At 32.2% G+C, this 24035-nt stretch overlaps 7 protein-coding genes across 7 annotated transcripts, besides 3 other annotated features; 2 read left to right on the top strand and 5 right to left on the bottom strand.

The window, feature by feature from the left end:
- Positions 1 to 360: 360 nt before the first annotated feature.
- TVAGG3_0260880 (uncharacterized protein) lies at positions 361 to 3747 on the bottom strand (the record flags this gene model as incomplete). The annotated part of the gene is made up of 1 exon (XM_001326279.2): positions 427 to 3729. The coding sequence occupies one exon, from the start codon at positions 3727 to 3729 to the stop codon at positions 427 to 429; it is 3303 nt and encodes a 1100-aa protein (XP_001326314.1).
- A 712-nt stretch (positions 3748 to 4459) lies between these two features.
- TVAGG3_0260870 (glycosyl transferase) lies at positions 4460 to 5889 on the bottom strand (the record flags this gene model as incomplete). The annotated part of the gene is made up of 1 exon (XM_001326278.1): positions 4511 to 5821. The coding sequence occupies one exon, from the start codon at positions 5819 to 5821 to the stop codon at positions 4511 to 4513; it is 1311 nt and encodes a 436-aa protein (XP_001326313.1).
- A 725-nt stretch (positions 5890 to 6614) lies between these two features.
- On the top strand, positions 6615 to 8114 carry TVAGG3_0260860 (Rab guanyl-nucleotide exchange factor protein; the record flags this gene model as incomplete). Its single annotated transcript, XM_001326277.1, has 1 exon — positions 6638 to 8068. The coding sequence occupies one exon, from the start codon at positions 6638 to 6640 to the stop codon at positions 8066 to 8068; it is 1431 nt and encodes a 476-aa protein (XP_001326312.1).
- Positions 8115 to 8173: 59 nt separating this feature from the next.
- On the bottom strand, positions 8174 to 13006 carry TVAGG3_0260850 (uncharacterized protein; the record flags this gene model as incomplete). The annotated part of the gene is made up of 1 exon (XM_001326276.2): positions 8495 to 9832. One exon carries the CDS (start codon positions 9830 to 9832, stop codon positions 8495 to 8497), a length of 1338 nt encoding a protein of 445 aa, XP_001326311.1.
- Positions 13007 to 15423: 2417 nt separating this feature from the next.
- Positions 15424 to 15550: a mobile genetic element.
- A 928-nt stretch (positions 15551 to 16478) lies between these two features.
- On the bottom strand, positions 16479 to 18090 carry TVAGG3_0260830 (glycosyltransferase family; the record flags this gene model as incomplete). Its single annotated transcript, XM_001326275.1, has 1 exon — positions 16489 to 17706. One exon carries the CDS (start codon positions 17704 to 17706, stop codon positions 16489 to 16491), a length of 1218 nt encoding a protein of 405 aa, XP_001326310.1.
- A 1568-nt stretch (positions 18091 to 19658) lies between these two features.
- On the top strand, positions 19659 to 20146 carry TVAGG3_0260820 (uncharacterized protein; the record flags this gene model as incomplete). The annotated part of the gene is made up of 1 exon (XM_001326274.2): positions 19689 to 20066. The coding sequence occupies one exon, from the start codon at positions 19689 to 19691 to the stop codon at positions 20064 to 20066; it is 378 nt and encodes a 125-aa protein (XP_001326309.1).
- A 431-nt stretch (positions 20147 to 20577) lies between these two features.
- On the bottom strand, positions 20578 to 23500 carry TVAGG3_0260810 (nuclear export signal receptor protein; the record flags this gene model as incomplete). Its single annotated transcript, XM_001326273.1, has 1 exon — positions 20649 to 23495. One exon carries the CDS (start codon positions 23493 to 23495, stop codon positions 20649 to 20651), a length of 2847 nt encoding a protein of 948 aa, XP_001326308.1.
- Positions 23501 to 23526: 26 nt separating this feature from the next.
- Positions 23527 to 23556: a terminal%2Cinverted (terminal inverted repeat of MuDR-3_TvMULE3 transposon ID:TVAGG3_0260800).
- Positions 23527 to 24035: part of a mobile genetic element that runs on past the window's edge.

The following is a 24035-nucleotide window of genomic DNA, read 5'->3' as shown; positions in this document are numbered from 1 at the left end:
AGCAAAAATAATTGAATACTTTTCGCAAAAACTTTAAAAATCGATAAAAATATGAAATATAGATATTAAAGAGACTTTTTATATAATATTCATAAAGATTTTCCAAAAATATGATACCGCAAAATTAAAAAAGTGACGTCTTGAGTGGAGTCAAAGGTCGAAATTGCTAGCTAAATGTTTTTTTAGCGAAATTGCGTATTGTACGTTTTTTTCGCAAAATGAAACCCTTACATAATATTCAATACCTTATTATTTATTTTTCATATGTGAAAAAAAATAATATTTTTTTTTAATTTGAAACTGAGTTCGTTCATGAGTTTCTGATTGAATTGATTTGCAATAATTTGGAATTAAAAGGTTGGATTTTATAAAATGATTTAAATAATATTTTAAATTTACCAAAGAAAGTAATAAAAAATAAAAAAATTAATGGAAGGTATTCGCGACAAGAGCTGGATCGACCTTCTTTCCGCACTTTTCCTCGAGTTCCTTGAGGATTTTGTTGCGTTGGTGAACTGTGTTGGGGAAGAGGTTCTCCTTGATCGGGACAAACTGCTCGATGCAGACAGAGATGTTGAATGCTAATGTCTTTGCAGAAATGCACTGTTCCTCGCAGAATGGAGAGTACATTTCCAGTGGAACCTGCAACTGTGTGACGTGGTAGAGACCTTTGCCTTTTGGTCTGATGACCAAGAGTAAAGATTTCGGAGATTTTTCGAGTTCAATCTTCAAATCGAAGTCAGTTTCGTTGAAGATGATAGTAACGAGTGTTTCTGTCTGGTTGATCTTCTTAGCTGTGATGTCCGAGTTGACCATTGCGCTGGACATGAAAATAATATGTCCACGAGTCATCGGAACGGCTGGAACTGGTGTATTGAGAATGAAGATGTCGTTTGCTGAGCAGCATTCTGGAGACAACTGCATTGGTTCGCCAACTTGCTCCAAGAATTGGGACATAAGAGGTGTCATTCTCTTGCAGACGTTGGTATCCTCGATGCTCTTATCGCATGGAAGGACGTGCTTGATCAAGACTGGTTCAACAGTGGTGAACTCAACTTGGTCGAGTTTTTCAATTGAATTTCTGACAGTTTCATCGGATGTAAAGTAGGTTACATCGTAAACTGACGGTTGTGTCAAAAGTCCCATCTTTGAGATGAAATCTGCCACTCTTGGTCTCTGGTAAGGCTGGTGCTGGTTGAAGTCTGGTACGTAGCTCAAACCTGAGATATCAAGCCATTCGTCGAAAGACTTTGCGTAAACTGATCTGATTCTCTCATCATCTGCCTCTAAGTCGCTGATTGTTGGGCTCTGCTTGAGATCATCGACCGTATTGATAATAGGCTCTCTATTCTGGAGTTTCTCAGCCTTATTGAGTGGTGCTCTCTTTACTACGTCAGCGAGTTGTGGATCTTGGATTCCTCTTCTTAAGTTTTCTTCAACCAAAAAGACGCAGCGGCCGTGTGTACCGCGGGACAAAAGGAAGAGTGGTCCTGTTCCATCTGTTTTCTCAACAAATGAAATTAATGTATTATGTCTTACTGCGAAGTAGTTAATCTTGTAGTCTGTCAATCCGAGCTTCTTAGCGATGTATTCTTCGTTCAATTCACCGACCGAATTTGATCTACGAGTGAATAATTCTGAGTTTGGATAATGAAGTGAGATTCTTCCCATGATATCTTCGTAGCAAGCTCTGATGAATGACTTTGAGTGCTCAACCCATCTTCCGTTGCCCTTAATAAGGCGTTTGTTCTCTTGATCTGATCCAGAGAACTTAGAACTGTCTGATCTCTCGCTCTTATCGGATCTTTCGGACCTCTCCGACTTCTCGTTATCGGAGGACTCCTTCTTGAGCTTCTTATACTTGGAGTAAGCCTTGAGAGATCCTTTGACGAAATCAACGAACTCGTAAAGGTACTTCAAGTTCTCTCTGTCTGTGAAGATGTTGACACCCCACTCGAGAGCGGTGATGAAAAGCTGTAAAAGTGCGCAGGCGAGGATATCGAAGTTATCGAGGTGGGAAGGATCAGTTTTCGTAATGCATGTCGTGATGTGTGGAATAAGGCGCTTCGAACAGATGGCTTCTGAGGTTGATCGTGGCTCAAACCTTAATCGGGCGGAAAGTAAATAAATGAGACCAGCTATGAATGCGATCTTTTGGACATCCGATGTCATTTGTCTGAACGTTGTTTCCTGGAAATGCAGGAAAATCTTCTCTGTAATGTCAACGTCGATGTTAGATCCGAAACATAATAACTGGAACTGGACTTCGTTGCGATTTGTGTTGTTCCAGAGGAACTGGAATGCTGGTTGGTATTTTTCGAATATGTTCGGATGCCTGGACATCATTTCTGTAGCTGAAATGAAGAGTGATGTACATGGAGAGTAGAAATCTTCGTTTACGATCTTCTGAGCCTTGGCAGGATTGAGCTGCATGATCATGTCGAGAGTTTTGATGGAGACGTATGGAAGAATCTTGTTGTTGTGGCGGTAAAGTTTGTATCCTGTGTTCAAAAATGCGGCCAAAGGAAGCATGTGCTCAGGAGTTGTACGATTAAGGACGTAGGTGATGAGGCGGTTGATGGATGGGTTGTCGTAGTTGTCGATCTGGAAGTTTGAGAGCAATGAAATGATGGCAGTGACAAATGAGGAAACTGGCTCATCGTAGTTGTCGGAAAGAATTGGGCAAAATGTAAGATAGACGCCGAAGATCTTGAGGAATGGAATAATTGGGAATCTCTTGATGAAAAATTCGGATGTGACATCTCCAAGAGCCTGAGCGGTTTCTGTAATTGCGAGCATGTTGATTGCAAATTCCTTGAGAAGTTCCGCGGGTTCTTCGATGAGTCTCTGGTGGTCAACGGCGTAAACAAAATGATGGAAAATGAAGCCGACCATTTCATCGGAAATTGGATTTTCTGGGCTGTAGACACCCTCTTGGAAGGGTTCCTGTTGTGTTTCAAGCTTCGGTTTGTAAATGCGAATGTTGAAATAGACGAATAATTTTGTTACGCTCTTTCCCCAGACGCGAATGAAGTCGAAATGCTTTGTCCATTTTCTGCAATATTCGTTGAAACGCTTCCAAACGTCATCGTCCTTAAGGCCGCTCAACTGTAAGATACTGAAATAATTATCGACTGCTTTTTGACGAAGTTTTGTGATATCGCTCTTGGGAAGGAACTGGCCGAAGTCGTAGTTCAATACAGCGTCAGCGATGCCGATTGAAACATTCAAGAGTGTATACCAAGTTTCCTTCGTAAACCATGATCCGCTTGTGGTGTGGAAGAACTTGATATCGTTAAGAATATTATTTAATAAATTATTGAAAGAGGATTTAAAGTTATCTGCTACGGGTTCTCTAAAAGCAAAAGGAAGAGAAAGCTGCTTGATTATTCGACAAAGGTATTTGTTCTGGCGAGGAACAGCCCCGAAAATTGATGGATTTTCAAGCCATTCACGATACTTGTTTCGGGCTGTAGTCATTAATCTCGTGTGTTTCATAGGCAAAGAAAGAGCGATTGCAAGATATTCCATGATTGTCTTGACACGCTTCTTTGTTGATGTGTCTAATTTATTATTTCTGTTAGTATAATCTGTAACAATTGTAATTGCAGCTTGTGAAGCGATTTCTTGCGGATAAGATGTCATCGCATAATGGATGGAATCGTCTTCGACTAATCCATCCTTCACAAGTGCAGGCAACATAAAATAAAACTTCTCTTCTTCTGACATTTAATATTTATGAACACAAAAAAAATGGTATGCATAACCGCTTTTTTTAGAAAAAAAAATAAGTCTCATCACACTTTTCAATGCTCGATTTTTAAAAACTGTTTAAAAATGGAGCTTATATTGAAATAGTGTAGAGACTAAAAATTATATATGATATCCATTTCTTTTAAAATATATATCACTCATGAGACGTGGATTTAAATCACATATTTATTTTTAGTCAGATTTCAAATTCGAAATTATCAGATTAAAAAGAATACCCTTGAAAACAAATCTTGAAAGAAGATTTGAAGTTTATGCTTCAACCTCCTTTTTTTCTAAGCATTTGTTTGCAATGTGAAATGTATTCTTATTTATTTTTATTTCCGTGTTCCACTAGAAAAAGCTCTCAAAAATGTTCATATTGCGGAATAATTAATGAACTTATCTGAATTTTCACTCACTTTTTATATATTTCAGAATGATTATAATCTGTAAGCAGCTTATAGTCCCAATATTTTCACTTCAAGAAATAAAATATGCGCTCCTTTCAAAATTCACAGTGGAGTTTTATGTGAATGGTCAAACTTGCGCTAATGTGCAATGTTTGTGTAATAAGTCATTATTTCTATTCACCAATTTGACAGATTAATCAAAATCGATTTCATCTCCATTTGAAATGTCTTCAAAAGTAAATATATGCAAGCAAGAATTGTTCATTTTAAAAACTATATAAACTCTATTATACTTTATTAAAAACAAAATATATATTTCAATTAATATGTAAATATACTAAAGAAAATTATGCATTTTCATAATAAATCTTCCTTTTCCTAGCTTTTCTCTTCTTTTCAGCGTATTTTTGTTCTTTATTTTCTGTCAATTCTTGGTTATAATACTGATTAAACTCAATTCTCATAAATTGATTGACGTTATCCTTCAATCTCATTAATAACTCAGCGAAATGGTGTTGCATGTATATAATCTTCTTTGCTATCAATAAAGAAGCGAACAGAAGCAAGAATAGCATCGTAAAATTTCTTCTTGCGCCAGATCTGATCGGTTCTGGGTAATAATCATCTCCTATCTCATTATCTTCATCATATTCATCTTCTTCGACTTGAAAATATTTTTTTGTTTGATCGGCTTGTAAGAAAAAAAGTTTGTAAACAGATTCTGACACTTTTTCGTTTTTTTCTTTGTTTTTGAAAGGTAAATCCAATCTTTCATTAAATATCCTTGCAAAGCATGTCCATATTGCTGCATACAAAGACCATCTCTTCCACGGCTTCCCTTCGCCTGTAAAATGTATAAATGCGCATCTTAACTCATGAAATTTGTCTGTTAAAGGATTTCCGCAAATTGTGTGTTTGTAACCACCATTTTCGTGGTTATAAGTAATAGGAAAGAGAGATATTCTGCTCCTGAACACTATATTAATAGGAGCTGATTCATCTCTTCCGTAAATTTGCTGATCTTTAGTAGGATTTAGAACATAAGGCAAAGTCTGCTCTAAAAGTTGGCAAAAGTCGTCGAGATTAGGTTCTATTAGCATAAAGTCTGGATTTATCATGGGACCTTCGTCTTTTAGTTTGAAATCTGAGAAATAATAAGATGATGAAGGTGTTTGCCATCGAAATAATGGCGATGGGTCTGTTAAAAGCATCGTATCAGCACCTATTAGCATAACTTTCTTGTACTGTAGGAGCGTCCATGCATGAAACTTAAACCATTTCTTGTTAATAACTTGATCTCGATCAAATTCATCGGGCCATATAATTGGAGATCGATATAACACGTGAGTCCAAGCTTTATTTAAGATTTTTACTACTGCTGCGTCTCTTCTAAATGCTTCATGACAGATTACGACTCGATCAATTGTTGGATTAAACACTTTTAGAGAATAACCCAGAACAACTAACATCTGGAGATATCCGAAGTGTCGTGGTATATCGTTTGAGTAAATGGTTACGAATGCATACGTTGATTTTGGAGGATTATCGACGAATTCGGATATAAGTTGCATATTTTTTTCTAAAAAATTATCTCTCGTAATATTTTCGATGAAGTCTTCATCCTCCTCTTCGTCTTTTGATTTAACGCCAAGAATCATGACGAAAAGGAGGAGCATCATGATTCACAGAACTGTTTATCTTAAAATAATTGTGAGTCCGAAATTCATTATATATTTTTGGGAATATTTATCTTACTCCGACCGTATTTTTTCAATTATATATCGTGAATGTGTTCACAAAAATTGTGAAAGGCTTCTCAATTTATGAAAGAATGGAAACAAGCAAAATGAAATTATTTAATATTTTTATAAATGAAAAATTAATTTACGGTTATTTCTCTTTTCATTGAAAAAATTAGTCATTGTATCAAAACTTAGGCAATCGTCTTGCAATTTGATCACTATGCGTTATGCAAATTTGATCCGAATATGGTTGAATATTCTTTCACAAAAGATATTCTCTTTACCAACCAAAATAAAGAGCCAATTCGGAAGTACATTCTATGTATTTTGTGCATACAGACCATAAAACACAGTTATATTACATTAACATAAAATTTGGCCTTAATTTATCTTTCACCTTTCTTTTTTATATTAATATATAAAGATTAGATGCTGGTATTGATACTTAATAACCATCTGAATGTTAAGACTGAATGTAACCTAGTTCAAACTCTTGATTCAATTGCTTCGATTGTTTTATTTGTAATATATATGTTCGATAGCTCTTATTTAGTAAACTGATGGAAATTTTAATGCATAATCTCATAGAAATATCTTCCAATGAACATATTGAATAAAATTGAACACTTACGTTTTGAATTATTAGTGTTGCAATTTATTTAGCATTCCGATATTGCTATTTATTGAACTTTGTCATAATTTTTTTCCAAAATGATAAAGTTTGAAAATAAGATGTTCGATCAATTCCTGTTGGTAGGAATTCCACCAACAGGAACGCCAAATGATAAGCCAGCAGTACTTGCCGCATTTCCTCCTTGCGAAATTTCCGGTCTACCATTTGGTGTTCTGATTGATTACGCACTTCCAAACGGAACCAAGCCAGAAAAACAACCAGTTTGTGAAAAACTCATATCAGACATGTTTGTTTTTACAATAAATTCATGCCAGCATCGATTTTACGGTTCAACATTAATTCTCAATCCAACTCAACCGCCTCTTCCATTCTACGTTTCAGAATTTACAAAGAATACACTATTTGCATTCGTTATCATTTCAAGAAATGAATATATTTCTTCACATTTAACATTCTTGTCATTTCTGGCTCTGTTTTCAGCGGGCAAAATACCAAATCCTAACATATTAAGCCCGAGATTAAGACCAGAACATCATCCTTCTGATCAAAATGAAGGTTTTAAAATTACAAATTACATGGCTCATCATCCAGACATGCCATTACTTATGTTCTTCTCTGACCAGATACACGCTTATTGCAAATATGCAATTGAATCAGAGCCTCTTCAGTTGGCACCAAATTTTGCGATATCTATACCAAAGGAACAATGCGAATTCCTTAATTGCGCAATATTCGATACTTTCTTCTCCAGCCTTACAATTGAGAACATTATCTCTCTTGTAACTGCTTTATTACTTGACAGACAAATTGTTGTTTTCGGATCGAACTTCCAGCAAGTTTCATTAGTAGTTTTGTCATTACTACAACTAATTCATCCTGTAAATTATGTAGGAACAGCAATTCCTGCTTTGCCAAATTCATCAAATTATTTGACACTTCTTGAAGCTCCAACGCCATTTATTATCGGTTGTAAAACTTGTGACCAGCTCACAAACATAGAATTTGATGAAACAGCTGTGTTTGTTAACATGGATGCCAGACAAATTGAATTTGTGACTCCTTTACCAAATTATCCAAGTTCTGAGTCGATATTAAGGAAGCTTAAGAGACTTGTATCAAACAGTGCGAGGTCTAAACTCCATTCTCTTTCTTTTCCTTTCTTTTATCGATCATCTCTTCGTCAGAACCTTGTTTTCTCCAAATCAACAGTTTCTGAGATATCTAATATCTTTAGAAAGCCATTATCTTGTCTTTATACTGAAGAAGTTTATCCTTATTTCATATCTGATATAAATCAACAGCATGTGACCACAGAATTCAACAAAGAGATATTCTTATCAATGAGAGAACCTGAAGAACGTACTTTCTTTGAAGAACTTTTCAATTCCCAGTCATTTAATACTTATATCCAGGATGTTCTTTCTAAATACGCTGAAGAAAGAGGACAGAGTGTCTCCAGCAAGAAGAGACGTCCATTGATGAGGAGGCAATCTTCAAGAAAGATCAGTATCGACTTCCTTCATCTTTAATTTTATTTTTATATTTTTATGTTAATATTTGTATACTATCTTGTAATTATAAAGCTAATTATCTATATTAAGTATGTTAAATTCAATCGATTTATCGTTTTACCCCTTGATTCATGAAAATTATTTGAGATTATATGAATATATACAATTATTTTAAAATAATTTTGATTTTCAATAGAACACAAATTAAATAAATCTATAATCGCATCTCGAAATCATATAATATTATATTGATAAAATATTGAATGGTTTTGGAGCTTTGGTTCTATGTGTGAAGACTTAGAATTAGAGAAATTTTAATAATTTAGTGTTGCAATAATGATTTAATTTCGAAATTAAATGGTTTTCTTTTGTCAGAATGGTCTGATGTATAAAAATGATATGTTTAATTTATATAAAGTATTTATTCAATAGAAATTAATAATATTACACTTGTTTTGCGATTTCATCTTCATCAACATCGATTTTAAGAACATCTGTTTCAGTATTATCCTTTCCTTTATCAGGAGTCCTTCCATTCTTTATATCCATGAGCATCATTTTGATTTCTGGGTTTTCTTCACCCTCAAAAACGTTCAAACGCTCTAAAACGTCTCTGCCAGCGTGATCCTCGAAATAGTTAATTCTAATATAACGAATAGCACATAATATAGCAACAACAAACACAATCAACAAAATAATTATATTAAATACTTTTCCTGCTGAAACTCTATCCCTAGAACTTGGGTCATTCTGTATAGTACTCCAGCATTTATCTTGATAATCCGGTAATTTTTCGAATAATTTCTTTCCTTCGTAATTAAATTTACAATTTTTAAGAGGAAGTCCTTCTATGAATGTAAATGTCTTGTCAAAGTTACAGTTGTTGAATACTATGCTCGAGTTAGAGCCATGTAATAGTTTAGCGTCTAATAAATAAAATTCGCTAAATGAAACTTGAACAAGAGTGTTTAAAGCAACATCCATTATAAACTGAGCTGTATTATTTTCGAATCTCGTCTGTGTAACTTTAAAACTTGTAAAATTATAGATTCCAAGAGTATATTTGCTTTTTACAGTATCAAAAATGGCTGTATGTATTTCATCATCGTTAGAAATGTCTGAATTCTTTGACATGATAAAAAGACAGGTCCCAATTGTTGTAAACTTTGAGATATTTAACATATTTGACCTGAATGAGTCTGTTTTAATGTAAATTCCGGCACTAGAACTCGCTTTGCATTCGCAGTTGTAGAATGAGACCGAACTAAGCTTGCCACTATTCGAAAACTGTGTAAGAATATTTGTTTTTGTTGAAGTAGTGGAAGAACAATCAAGGAAGCAGCAATATTCAATAGAATATGTAGATGTAACTGTGTAGAGTGTTACTGGACCGTCAATAGAATGGCAGTTTGAAAAAGAAGTTGAATAAAGTGCAAGACTTCCGCTGTTGTCATTATAAACGATGCAGCCGGATGAAGACTGGACATTGACGAATCTGCAGTTCGATATTGATAATGATTTAGTTCGTGCTTCTAAAGGAGAAGTAAAAATCTGTGAGTTGTATATCTTTTTGTCTGATTGTATTGCAGTAGTTGTAAAATTCGTGAGATATGTGTTTTTGAGATTTATATTGAAAAAAGAAGATGAATGTATTAATTTTGAAGAAAATGATGAAAAAGAAGAATGACGAATATCTAAATTATGGAATCCGTGAGTAAACATAGGTGATTGTGATACTAGTTTACTTATCGATAAATGAAGAAGAGAAATATTCGAAGGCATTTTATAAAAAAAAAATTATCGCTCCAGAAAAAAAATTTCTTTCAATCTCAAAATTTTGTTCATAAGTATACAAAAACCATAGAAATATTTTAGTACAACTTCACTCTCAAGTACAGTATGGAAAACCAATAAAAAAATGAAATAGGAAAAAAAATTGAAATTTTTAGATTATCTTCGTCTGTGATTTATATGAACAAGAAGATTGTTATATGGTCTAGTATATTTTAATTCTGGATCTATGAAACAATTTTCTGTGTAAAAGTGAGAAAAAGTGTTAAAATCGTAATTTTGTTTTAAATTATTGTCTTTTGATCAACATATGAATCTGATATAGTTAAAGTGTCATCGGTCCCCTATTCAAACATGTAAGCTACAATGTTCTTTAAAAAATATGCAGTGATCAACATTAGTTGTGCACCAACAATAAAACAGAACTTGGTTATCATTTGTTCAACATTTATTTTCAATAATATTGCAATAAGAAACTGTTTGATTAAATGGACCAATCAAATCACCAAAAAAAAATGAATTAGTATGAGTTTGGTTATTTCCTCTAAATGTTGAGTAACCACATTTACCTTGACTTCCTCGAAGGTCAGTAAAGTATGACGAATGTTGAGTGCATTGGTTGTTTGTGATATTGATATTTGTACTACTAATATAACCAGATATAATACTAACTGTTTTACTTCCTTTTGAATTTCCGCAATTATAAACAGAAACAACACGTGCATAATTTTTATAAGTAGAAGGTTGTATAACCCATTGCTTAAATGCCATTTGATAAGTTTTTGATATTGATTTATAATAACATGTTCGTGTTTGAACAAATTCTCCTTCTTGTTGGCAGTAAAAGAAAACAGATCCACCATCTGTAGTGGAACTGCAGTGATTAAACACAGAGTCTTCAATTAATGTACATATTTCGTTAGTTCTTTTGATGTGAATTGCACCATTTTCTTTGCATTGTACAAATATACAATGATGAATGTAATAATTGTGATTATTTGCATTATCATATAATGATGTTTTACTATATGCAATTTCGTAATTGGCTTTATCATTAAAAAAGTTATCCCAAGAGAATTTACAAACGCAATTTATATTAATGTTACTGATTTGTTGGAGTTATTAGTATGATTAAGAAGGTTTTTAGATTTATATTGAAGTTTGAAAAAAAGTTGTGAATAAAAAAAAGAAATACTGCAATGTTTTAACTGCGTTTGCATCAGTATATATATTAAAAATAGAATCTGTTAATAATAATTGGCAATTTGAATCATATATTATTGTTATTTTACTTTTCAATAAAGTGGCAAAAAATGTCAAACTTCAAATAAAAGGCGTACCTTTCAATTTTTGAATAGTTTACATTTTTAATGCTAATGGTTCCTTCACTGAGAGTGAGAGAAAATTATCCAATATGAGAGCTCGAATAAGCTGCACATGCAATAAGTAGTATAAAAACTTCTATTTATGCTCAAATTTCTGGTTTGAAGCTTGAATTAAATTTCGAAATCTCAAATTTTGAGGTTAAACTCAAAAGAATCGTATTAGTTCATCCTATATGCATGCATATTTTATGATTCTTTGTTATTATATCGAATTAGAGCGAATAGTTTGTGCGGTCCAAAAGGCGTACCTGGCAGAAATCGACTTTTTGAAAGAAACTCATATAATTAATTGTATGAGTTCTCTCAAATAGGTGGGTACTCCTTTTGACTCGCAGTTTATGATCGGGCCTGCGCTTTTTGACGAGCAGTTTATTATGTAGACTTTTTTTTCTTATTCTTTTTCTTATTCTTTGAGTAAAGAAAAGCTTAATTTATCATTAAATAGAAGTAGAGCAATCTCCAATATATACCAACCTAATATCTGACGTTTGACCAAGGAGATTTCAATAATTTTCATAAAGTATTAGAATATATTATTCTTTTTGTATGATCATTCTAAATAAAGATATAGAAAGCCAACTATCGACGGTGCTGTAATCTATTTACAAAAGCATTGTTATAGAGTTTAGTAAATTTCAATTTCGATTCAATAAAACAATTTTCTGTATAAAAATGGATTAAAACATTAAAATCGCACTTTTCTATTAGATCAGTAAATGTAACAGTTCCCCCTATAATTGATGTTGACTTTGATTGAACATATGAATCTGAAATAGTAATAATGGAATCTTCATATTTTTGATAAAACATGTAAGCTGCAGTGTTATTTAAAAATATGCAGTGATCAACATTAACTGTATTTAAACAATAAAATAGAACTTGGTAAATGTCTGTACCGCAGTTATTTCCAATAATATTGCAATAAGAAACTTTTTGGGGTTTGAGTCATTAATGCTACTAAAGGAAAGTGATTCGCTGTCAGTTTGATTGTTTTCTCTAAAAGTTGAAAAGTTATATGTACCTGATTTTCCAAGAACATAACTGTTCAATGATGAACATTGACTGCATTTGTTGTTTGAGATGTTGTTTGAGATGTTGTTGTTCGAAAAATTGATAATGCTACTTTTAATACAAAAGGTGCTTCTTCCTATAGTTTCGTTATCACCACATTCGGAAACTGAAATATCAAATACATATATTTTAGTGGACGAAATATATTGGATGGCAGTGTCTAAATATAGATAAAATGACATGAAATCTTGCGCTACTGATTTATAATAACAAGTTCTTTTTTGAACAAAGTGGCCTTCTTCTTGACATTTATAGTATACAGATCCGCCACCATTTGATGAAGTGGAACTACAGTGATTAAATACAGATTCTTCAATTAATGTGAATATTTCTTCATAACTTTCGATGTAAATAGCACCTTTTTCTTTGCAATTTTCAAATAAACAATGATGAATGTAATAATTGTGAAAACTTGCTTCATTAAACAATGCTGTTCCATTATATGATTTTTCGAAATTTGTTTTATTGCCAAAATATTCTTCCCAAGAGAATTCACAAGTGCATTTTATATTATCGTTGATGATTTGTTGGTGTTAATAATATAATCATGAAGATTTTAAGATTTAAATTGCAATTTGAAAAGAATTTGGTGAATAAAAATGAAACAAGGTAATAACTTAACTACATATGTATAAATCTATAGAATATAAAAGAAGACATCAATAAAAATTGACTATTAGATTCACAAATTATAGTAGTTCTCATCACAATAAAGTGGCAAAAAATGTCAACTTACAAAAAATTCTGTTGGAAATTAGGTTTGAAAGAGGTATGCTGACTGGAATAAGGTTAATTTTTTCTCTTAACGTCATTTTTAATGGCCACGTCTAGAGCCAAGCATAACATTATTTTAGAAACAAGTAAAGTCATTCGAAAAAGCACTTCATATATTATGTTTTCGATTGTAACAATATAGATGTTTTGGCTTTTATACAAAAGATTTATCAAATTTATTATCATATATGTTATTATTCGTTCATCTTTACGGAAACGCCATATCATTAAGAAATTCGCATGGGAGTTTACTCAAACGTATATGTTAAAATCCTAAATTATTAACTTTTTTTTGTACAGGTGGTTTTCCTTGTAATAGCTATTAAACATATAGATTCATTTAAGTATCACCTTTAGAATAGATTTATTTAAAAACTATCAGCCAAAAAAAAGTTACCCGTATATTCAATTACTGACTTATTCAAAATAGCAAAATTAATAATACGATAATGATTTATAGCATCATGGTATGCATAATGTTTAACTATTTAGTATGGCTTATAAATTTTTTTTTATTATTAGGAATAAATTATCTTAATACTAATAAATAGTTCACACATTTATGTAATTTAGATATTTTTGCTCAGAAAGCCTAATTGATTGGTATTAACTCATCATTTATTCGCTCATTGAGAAAGTATTATTAAAACATGCAAGATATGTGAGATTATTATAAACTTGGGATTACAATCTGAATGGTTTAATTTCAATCATACTTTATGATGATTAATATAATATTTTTATTCATTATTGTAATATATGAAATTTAAGCATTAATATTATTTTAGAACTTAAAATAATTAGTTTTTGTCGATTCATAATTCGAATAAATCAGCTAAATATGTAAAAAATTTAAAAAATTCAAAAATGGCAAAAATAATCTGAACATAAAATATATGAAATTACTATGTTGGCTGATAGTTTTTCTTTCATGGTCATACAAACATTGCTCACAAGCATGCATAGAAGCTATATTCAAAATTTGGGGGCATTTGGCCTGTATCAAGGGTAGTCAGCATACCTCTGGTTTGAAAATATTTTCTGATTCAATAATATATAGAATAACAATAGAATCTGTCAATAATGATAGACCATTTTATTCCCATATTGATAGTGGCAAAAAAAATAAAAGAAAAATTGTGATTGTTTAAATTATCTTCGCCTGTGTATTTTATGTAAAAAAGGATTGTTATTTGACCTAGTATATGATAATTTTGAATTAATAAAACAATTTTCTTTGTAAAAAAAGAAAAAGTATTAAAATCGGAATTTTGTGTTTCATTTATAAATATAACATTTCCTGTTCCTGTTGTTGAATTATTATCAACATATGAATCTGAAATAGTCAAAGGGTAACCATCATATTCTTGCATAAACATGTAAGCTGCAATGTTATTTCTAAATATGCAACGAACAACATTAACTTTGTATCTACAATAAAATAGAACTTGGTTATCATTTGTTTCGCATTTATTTCCAATAACATTGCAACCATAAACTGTTTGATTAATTGATTCATCAAAACAAATAAATCCAAGTGAATTACTTTCAGTTTGGTTGTTTTCTCTGAATGTTGAGTATTCACATGCACATTCATTTTCAGTGAATTCACTTTCTATTGATGAATATTGACTGCATTTGTTGTATGTGCTATTTATATGGGAAATAATTATAGCACCCCATGCAACAGAAAATGTATAAGCTCCTTTTGTTTCATTTTCTCCACAATTAGAAATAGAAACATCAAAAGTGAGGTTCAAATGAGAAGGAGAAGGTGAAACTGCTTGAGCAAATGCCATGAAATAGTCTTTTGCTATTGATTTATAATAGCATGTTCGCTGTTGAACAATCTGTCCATCACCTTGGCAGTTATAGAAAACAGATCCACCATTTGAAGTGGAACTACAGTTGTAAAACACACATTCTTCAATTAATGTGCATATTTTATTATCCCTTTGGATGTAAATAGCACCTTTTTCTTTGCAATTTTCAAATAAACAATGATGAATGTAATAATTGGAAGAACTTGAAGTATCAAACAACGCTGTTCCATCATTTGATTTTTCGTCATCAATTGTATCATGGAAAAAGTATCTATCCCATGAGAATTTCCCGAAGCAGTTTATTTTGATATTGATGATTTGTCGGAATTAATAATAATACATGAAGATTATTAAATTTATATTGAAGTTCATAGGGCATGCCGTGTTTCTATAAGAAATTATGGCTTTACCTAAGTGTACATGCATCAATATATCGATTATAAGTAAAATCCGTTAATAATAATTGATTATTTGCATCAAATTTTCATGGCTGTTCAATAAAGTGACAAAAAATGGCATTTAAATTTTTTAAGGGTGCACTTACGCCCCTATGGCAGTGCATTCAATTCGTATATTTAAGGTTAAGTTTCAATGGCGCTTCACGCCAGTTGCCAAAAATTTGAATTAAAGTCAGATGGGCGAAAGTGCAGCCTTAAAAAATTATGTATAAAAAAAGTTTATTTATAAATAATACCCCTATTCATAAATATATTCCAATTGAGAATACAACCGCAATTTCAATGATGGTGAAATTAGAATTATTTATAAAGAGGAATCTAGAATATTCAGCACTATAATTGATTATTCCATTCTATTTATATAAATGACCCATAAATTGTATTGCAAAAGGCCGACTGAAGAAGACTTTTTAATAATCAACAATTGTAAAGATAGTGATTTTACTATTGGAATACATAAGCATTTCTCTTTAATTAGATAGCTATCTGGTTGCTAATTCGGATAATCGTTTAGGAAGATCCAAAATAACAAAATTAAATGATCATCCAAATTAACAATTTTGTATACTTTTTTACGGGCGCTTATCTTGATTATGATTATTTTTGCTTCTAATACCGATCAGTATTTGAATCAAAAATAATCGTAGTATAGATAATTTGAGTTTCTGCATAAGTGAAGTCTTATTTAATAAATCATTACTATGTTATTTATGCTGTATTTTTCATTATGAGAATGTTGTCAGATTCTCCTTAAGCCCGAATCCCCGCACCTAATTGAGATTTTGAATTTCATAATTAATAGGTGGATTCTAGTTAACCTCATTCCTCCAGTGGTGGCAAAATAACTCAACTAATGCATGAACTACACACTATATCAATAGATAAAAAAATATTGATAATAGTGATTCATTTTCATCTACCTTCAACTCAAAATTGTCATTAACCTTAAATTTTCAAATAAAGGGGTGACACATCTCAAAAAGTGACAGCACACTTATCGCCATATGACATGGTATTCAATTCTAGTCTTTAAGGTTATTTTTCAATCACGTATCTCACCAGATGTCAGATGGGCCTAAGTGCACCCTTAAAAAATACTTATGATTCTAATACAAAACAAATATTTATTATTAAATCTAAACAACAACAGATCCAACTGGATCATTAGGAAAACATCCATGCTCTATATAATAATTTGCAATACTAGAAGCTTTGATTGCCATAGAAATATTAAATATATTATACGAATAACCAGCGTGTTCTACCTTTGGTTCTACATAGAAAACTATTTTGTTTCCATTTGAACCAATCACATTTATAGCACTATTATCATATACTTTTGTGCCGACAAGAACAATTACAGCCTTTGGATTGATGACAAGACTCTTGAAACAGTTGCTTCCTACAACCATAAACATGAATTTCGCGTATCCAAATATTTTTGCACTTTCTTCTAATGTCATTTTTTCGTCAACAACTATTTCGTATTTATTTTCAGGAAAAGATTGTTGTAATGCTTTTGTCAGGTTCTCTACGTTGTGAATAACTCTCATATGGGACTTTCTGTTGGCAACAATGTATCTATTTGGTATAACATCGTATATATTGAGACTTTTTTTGATGATGTCGCCAAGTTTTTTATATAATGGGCCAAAGTGGGCGCAATGAGGATTTGGATTGGCAGTAACATATAAGTTCTCTGCGTATATCCATTCTCTATCGCCTGCTTCGATGTATTTGCCTTCAAATCCGAGACATTTAAAGAATTCGTTGACAAAATTTAATCTAGCTTTTCCAAAGATGTAGGATTTCTGTAGGATCTCATCTGGCATTGCCATGAGAGGACAAAGGAAGTCGCCGATAAAATGGCCGTAATTATATGAATAAAGATGGCCAGTTGCAATAACGTGTTCATAAGAACCTATTATTCGGCCATTAGATGGTCTGTGAATGAATGAAACTATTTTTGGTTCGATTGGCACGATCTCTTTTCTATTTGAAATTATATGAAGCGAATGTTGTACATATGAACTGCGAAGATGGTAAAAATGCCCGGAAACGAAGTTAAATACTTGATAATGATGATCTGGTTCAATTTCGTAGTCGATATTATCAGATTTTTGATTAATCACGAACAATGAATTTGTATTTAAGACTTTTTGGCTTATATTATACGTGTATTCGCGAATTAAATTAGAATTTAGTATATTTTTCGTTTTACTAAACTTTCTTTTAATTTCTACTGAACAAAACCAAACATCGGCATTGGCTACAACTGAAATTTCGCTTGCTATGTATAATTCTGATAAGACAAAGGCACAGCAAAACAATAAAGAGATGTAGCTCCATATCATGGATAACTTTGAAAAAAAAAAAAAGAGGTTCAACCTTCCAAAAATTTTATAAAATTTAAATGAGATTATAGTGTAATAAATAACTTTGATAGTTTTCCAAATTTGATAGAAGTTAAATTTTTTTCTGATATATGTCAATAATAATTGAGAGCTTGTAAGAATAATAATTTTTCTAGAACTAGAAAAATATTGCTATATTTTTCATAACTATGAAAATACCTTATAATAAAAAGTTTGTAATGCTCTGAATTTTTAATATTAACCGATCATTATTATTTTTATGATCTCATGTGAATATAAGGTGTATGCATATATGCCACAAAAATATTAATAAAATGGTACAAAATTCTCGAGTGGTGTGATTATTTTCCTCTCAATTAATTGATCGCATCACCAAAGAATATTTTGTTAAAAAGAGAACCTACTAAATATATGGATTCTGCAAAGCTTATAATTAAGTCAAAAAGATCGAATTAATCATAATCGCTGAATAAGGTTGAAATATCCTAAATTTGTCATCTATAGGTACTCCAATGACTGGAGGTGTCTCCGAATCAGCTTCCTGTTGTTAAGGGCTAAATCATGCATAAGGAACTTTGTTAGGATACAATTTTTTATGTTTTGCAAAAAAAACTTTGTCCAATCTTCAAGAATATCGAAATTTTACTGTTTGGATCATTACCATTTACAATATTGCTTGAGTTGGAGCGAAAAGTATCAACAAATATGTCGAGATCACATTCCAGGGTTCCAAGAGTGAAAACCCGAAAGTATCGCAATCATACGTAAATAACCAAAGAGAATATATCCTGAGTATGTAATACAGAACGCAATATATGGCTATTTGGAAATGCAATATTAATATTTGTTTTATTCAGAATAGCAATATCATTTAACTCTCCTCATCTCTGACCTGAAAGCTATTTCTGCCTGTACAAACAAGAATCTGAGATATATTGTGATTTTCAAGCTAATTGAGGGCATTGTCACTTTTTCCAGAACCAAGGCTTTAGTAAGTGTATAAAAGAACAAAGTCCTTTCAGTTATCATTCTTTTGAACATTTTCTGAGAAGAGCACACATAAATGAATCTTCTAGTATTAAAATATTATATAGGATTCGATATTGACAAGAAATATGTCTTCAAACTAAGGCGAAACTATTTTTATTCCGGAACTTGTATTAATTCATGTCAGATAATAGTAAATTCTTTATATTTGGAGTTAATTTTATGAATCAAATTAAATTTTTTTAGCTAATTCAACAAGAATACCATATAATTCTCAATAAGATTAGAACTGTATAAGATTTGAATCATTTAATCTGTATTGTTTTTAAACCAATACATTTTAAATTAAATTCAATAGTTCTAATACATAGATTGACATGTGTTGCTAAATCTGCAAATAAAAAACGTTTAAAACAAGAAAACGTCAAATCAACTCAATATAAAGTTGTAAATCAAGGAATATTTAATTGATTTTTTAGCTAGTAGTACTATATTACATTCACTGATAATGATAATGATCTTTCACCAAAGGAATAAGTCAATATTGTAGAAAGAAAAAAGAAATAAAGCCATATGGTATGAATTTAAGCATGACTCGTTTTAACAAATGTAATGAACTGACCAATGTTTGGTCAATGAAACTTCGTTTGAATTTTAAACAAAAAAGCATTCTTTTTAAGAAGTATGAGTTCAAAGACTTAGGACAGAATTTCGATATTACGTGGCTGCGTGGTCAGTGACAATGAATAGAAAATACTGCTGCAAATGTTTGTCCTGGTTAATGATAAAATTTAAATTGTCACTTTTGCGTTATCAAGGCAAAATTTTGCAATAATATATAAGAATAACTCATAACTATATGATGTTGTGTCACATTTTTGTCATGATTTGCGGTTTAATTGAATTCCATAATAATTTTTTTCAATAAAAATTTTGAACTCTAAAAATTTTTGATCAAGTTAATTTCACTTCTGATGAAAGCTGGAAGACCAACTTATCGCGTGAAAGCTAAGTGGGTTACATTCCAGGGTCCTGAAGACGAGACATTTTTCGAACTCGATCAAAGGGGAGAGCTCATCAAAGTCAACAAGAAAGAACTGAAGCCACATCACACCAAGAAAATTTCTTGTTTGCCGGAAAGCTTAAGCATCGCAGATTACATCAAATCTGTTCAGACATATCAGCAACCAGCAGTTGTACCTTCAGCTCCTCTTCCTTCAATTCCAAATATTGAAACCGCAATTACTGTTCCAGAAATGAATAAAGCTTATTCAGAAATGGACTTTTATTTTAACAACAGCATCGAGGATGATACTGTTGTAGGCGATTTCGCTGATTTCATCGTATTTTAAATTTAAATTTAAGTGCGATGACAATCCTATCTCTTGTTAGTTAATAAAAATTTGCTACCTCCTTAAGGAGTGTAATGCGTAAATAATTCTCTGGATTTTCCAACATTCATTGAAATCTCAACAAAAAAATTTCAAAAATTAATGAAATTTTAGTCCAAAATGATCGGATACCTTTATGAATCTAAAAAATCTTCAATGATATTCATTAGAAAATGCAATTATCAAATCATTCTTCATGAATATAACATTTAGAGATAGAATGAAGCATTTGATCATCACAAATAAGTTTGAGGATTAAAAACTTATAGGCATTAGCTTCAATCATAGGATATTCAAAATTTAATATTTGATTTGATATATGAAGTAATACTTAGTAATGATAGAGATGACATAGCTTAACCTAATAAAACTATGTAGTCTTTTCATATTAGTTAAATAAAAAAACAAAAATTGTTTGAAATTTGTTAATTTGATATAAAACAACACTTAAAGAACAACAAAAATTTATTCCGAACAAACAAAGAAAGTAAATAAAAGAAACTTAAAAAAATTCGCAAAAAATCAAACAAAAAAATAAAAATATCAAAATTCTTGGATCTCAGGAACAGATCCGATGTTAACCAAATAAGGAGCACTGAGTAAAAAGCCTCCTTCAAGGCCGTATTGTTGTCTCATTATTTCATTCTTGAAAACAACGCATCTCAGCTCATTTACAAGCTCTACCATGTGTGTCTGTAGTTTTTCGATGTCTACGTAGTCAGAAACGATGGCGCCTGCGAAATCCTGGATGATATTTTGGTCGATATCTTGAGCAATCTCTTGGATTCTTCCTGCAAGAGCTTCTGTGAGAGAATCGTCTTCTACACCGACCCTGCTCTGCAAACTCATCATGGAATGCATTGTACGAGTGAATTGAGTCAAAAGTGCCATATCCATCGTCGGAATCATCGCTTCGATGATGGATCCGCATAGTTGTAGGAAGTACTGGTTCAGAAATGCAAGAGAAAACGGGTTATCAGGTGAATCTACGATCAAACATATCGTATTCAAGGCTGCGGAGACTGTTTGTGTGTTCTTTCGACCAAGTCCCCACTCTACGACTTGTTCTAGTGGTAAGCAAAGTGCTGTATCAAAGACTTCAAGAGATGAAGCGCATGCAACGGCAGCTTTGATTAATTCGAAGACAGAGATCTCAACATCAGGGCATTCTTCACCTGAATCGATGATTGTCTCGGCCGTTGAAGTAATAACTTCAGCGCATAAGTTTAATGTAAGATCATTGTCAACTGTAACTTTTCTAACAAAGGTAGCAAAGCACCTTAAGGCCTGTGGATACCTATAGCTAATATACGATTCCGAGTAATCTTGTACAATGCATGAAACAACATCCCCGGCTAAATCGGTGTCACTTTTTGCTGCCACTTTTTCAAAGAATTCAAAAATTGCGTCTCTGAATTGTCTGTTTCTTGGATTGTCATCGGAAGGTATTGAATGGAAGACATCCATGACGTTGCTTGTAATGGACCTAATAAGGTCTTTCATGTCGGGATCATTGATTGCAATGATTTCTGAAAGGCTCAAAACAGAAAATTTGAAAATTAAAGGTTCAATTGTGTCCAAATTCTGAACAGCCTCGTTCCAATTCGATGTAGTAAAGGCATATCCTGCATCTATGAGGCTGTTTTTCTCAGAAGAAGGAGCTGCGTGAATTATCGAAGTTATTGCATGGAAAAGTGGAGGATGGCACTCCGGACATATACCAGAAGCAATCTGGGATGAGTTATTAATGATTTCTAGGGCTCCACATTGCAAACATTGCTGTGGAATCGAAGAACAAATTTTATCTAACGCGGAAATGCTGAATAACTGAAATTCAGGCGAATCTGTGGCTCCTAGTGGCCATTCAACTGTATATTTCAGTAGAAGTTGTAGCATTTCCAAATTATTTTTGAGATATTGAACAAATTGAGGGGCAACAATGAGCAAACTTATTGCAAAGTCCTGTAATTCGGTTGCTTTCGTAAGTAAGTGCTGTAAAATTCCATGTGCTGTCTCTATTTTGAGTGGTTCTGGTAATGCGCAGCTCATTGCACCAAAAGCGAAAGCTCTGCAGAAAAGTTCTTCGCCTGATTGATGCATGATTGCTTCTGTAACAACCTTTGTGATAAATTCTGAATCTATTATAGATAAATTGTGAATTAAACTTGTAAGAGCGTTAAACAGCATTTCGTTTGTATCATATTGTTTGAATGGGAATTGTGGAGGTGGTGTAACCTTTTCAACTGCAATTTTGATCAAAGCGTGAATAAGGTGTTTTGATAATCGAATTTCAGATGAATCTCGGACCATTTGCTTTGTAATTTCCTCCCAGAATTCCAAGCAGATGTCGTATGTTGGAACCTGAGAGAAAGCGAAGAGGTTCAGCAACCACTGAAATATCGGATAAAAAGGAGTTTGATTATACGTAATATAGAGTAGTATTCTGTATTGTCCATACCTCAGGTATTCAGTTAGGCAGAGAGAAAGTGAATGCGGTAAGTCGGTTTCCGATTTACAAAATTCGTAAAAATTAAAATTATCGTCAATCCAAGAAGAAAGGAGTTCAAACATGAATGAAAACGATCCTTCAACAATTTTGGGTAATTGTAAGTCTTGGTATTTCGTTTTCGGTATAACTGCAAAACAACTCAAAATCGGGTCTTTAAAAAGGTCGTTTGCGAATAGGTTTTTGATGGAATTAATGAAAACCTGGTTAGTAACGATTGCCACGTTCGTATACTTCAACATGACTTTTAAACACTCAAAACCCGATTTAATCAAAATTGGGTCTGTTGTTTCAGTCAGAATATCAGAAATATATGAGATGATCAGCGGGGAGTCGTTAATTATGGCTTTTTCGAGTTCGCGATGCCTCAGTATTGGAATACCTGAGTTTATGGTTTCTTTGATATCTTCTGTAAGAAATTTAAACAAATTGATGCAGTTGATAGGAGCGCCTTGGTCTGCTTTTGCTCGTTGGATTAGAAGTCGTGAGAATTCTGGCCAGTCATCCGCCCATTCTTTTTTAAGTATTTCAATAAGGCATGATATTTCAAAAGATGATTCGGGATCATTGTCAGGACCATACTCGATTGTGGCTACAGCATTGAAAAAAAACGTTTTGAGCTTTGATTTCTTTCCGGAATCGATTAAATCCCAAATTCGTGATAATATTTCTTTGAGAATGTTAAGAATTTGAATTCGGGCATAGATATTCTGTGATCCTGTAATGATCGGTTCCAGAATCTCCACTGGATATAAAGTGCATTTATATTCTTGTAAAATTGTATGGTACATTTCAAAATCTGTGCCAGGCTCGGAAAGTTTTGAGGCCAGCTCTTCGAATTGGGGAACTGTTAACTGCAACTCGCTCAAATCCTTACCTGACATTTTGTAAATTTTTTTCTCGCAGCTCTCAATTGAGTAGGGGTAATTTTAGCTAAAAGTGACACACCTGTAAAAAGTGACACACCCGTGAAGGGTGTGATTACCGATCGGTAATTTCGACAGTTTAGAATTTAAAATTTTTTATGGAACTGTTGCGAGTTTCATAAAGAATTTAAGGAATATAAGCAAAGATTTGAATCAAAATCTTAGACCTAAGCCGCTCGATTCGCTCGCGGCTTCCGCGAATTACAGATCAGCAAAGATTTGAATCAAAATCTTCGAACTAAGCCGATCGCTTCGCTCGCGGCTTTCTTTATTATTTTAAATTTGTATATTTCCATCAAAAGTTCATAAGGTAAAAAATTTCGTTTATTTTTACTAAGAAAAAAAAGGTTTTTGATAATAAATTTATTTTATTTCGAAAAAGTAACAATAATCGTAAAAGGGTATTGATAGGCTTGCTAAAGTAACTAATTTTAGCTGTCAAATACTTTTGTATTTTGAAGTAAATTAGTATAAATTTGTTTTTACTTTTATTTCGAA

Source organism: Trichomonas vaginalis, chromosome V (genome assembly GCF_026262505.1).
Source record: "Trichomonas vaginalis G3 chromosome V, whole genome shotgun sequence".
Classification (NCBI taxonomy): domain Eukaryota; phylum Parabasalia; order Trichomonadida; family Trichomonadidae; genus Trichomonas; species Trichomonas vaginalis.
This window is presented reverse-complemented; position numbering and strand designations above follow the sequence as displayed.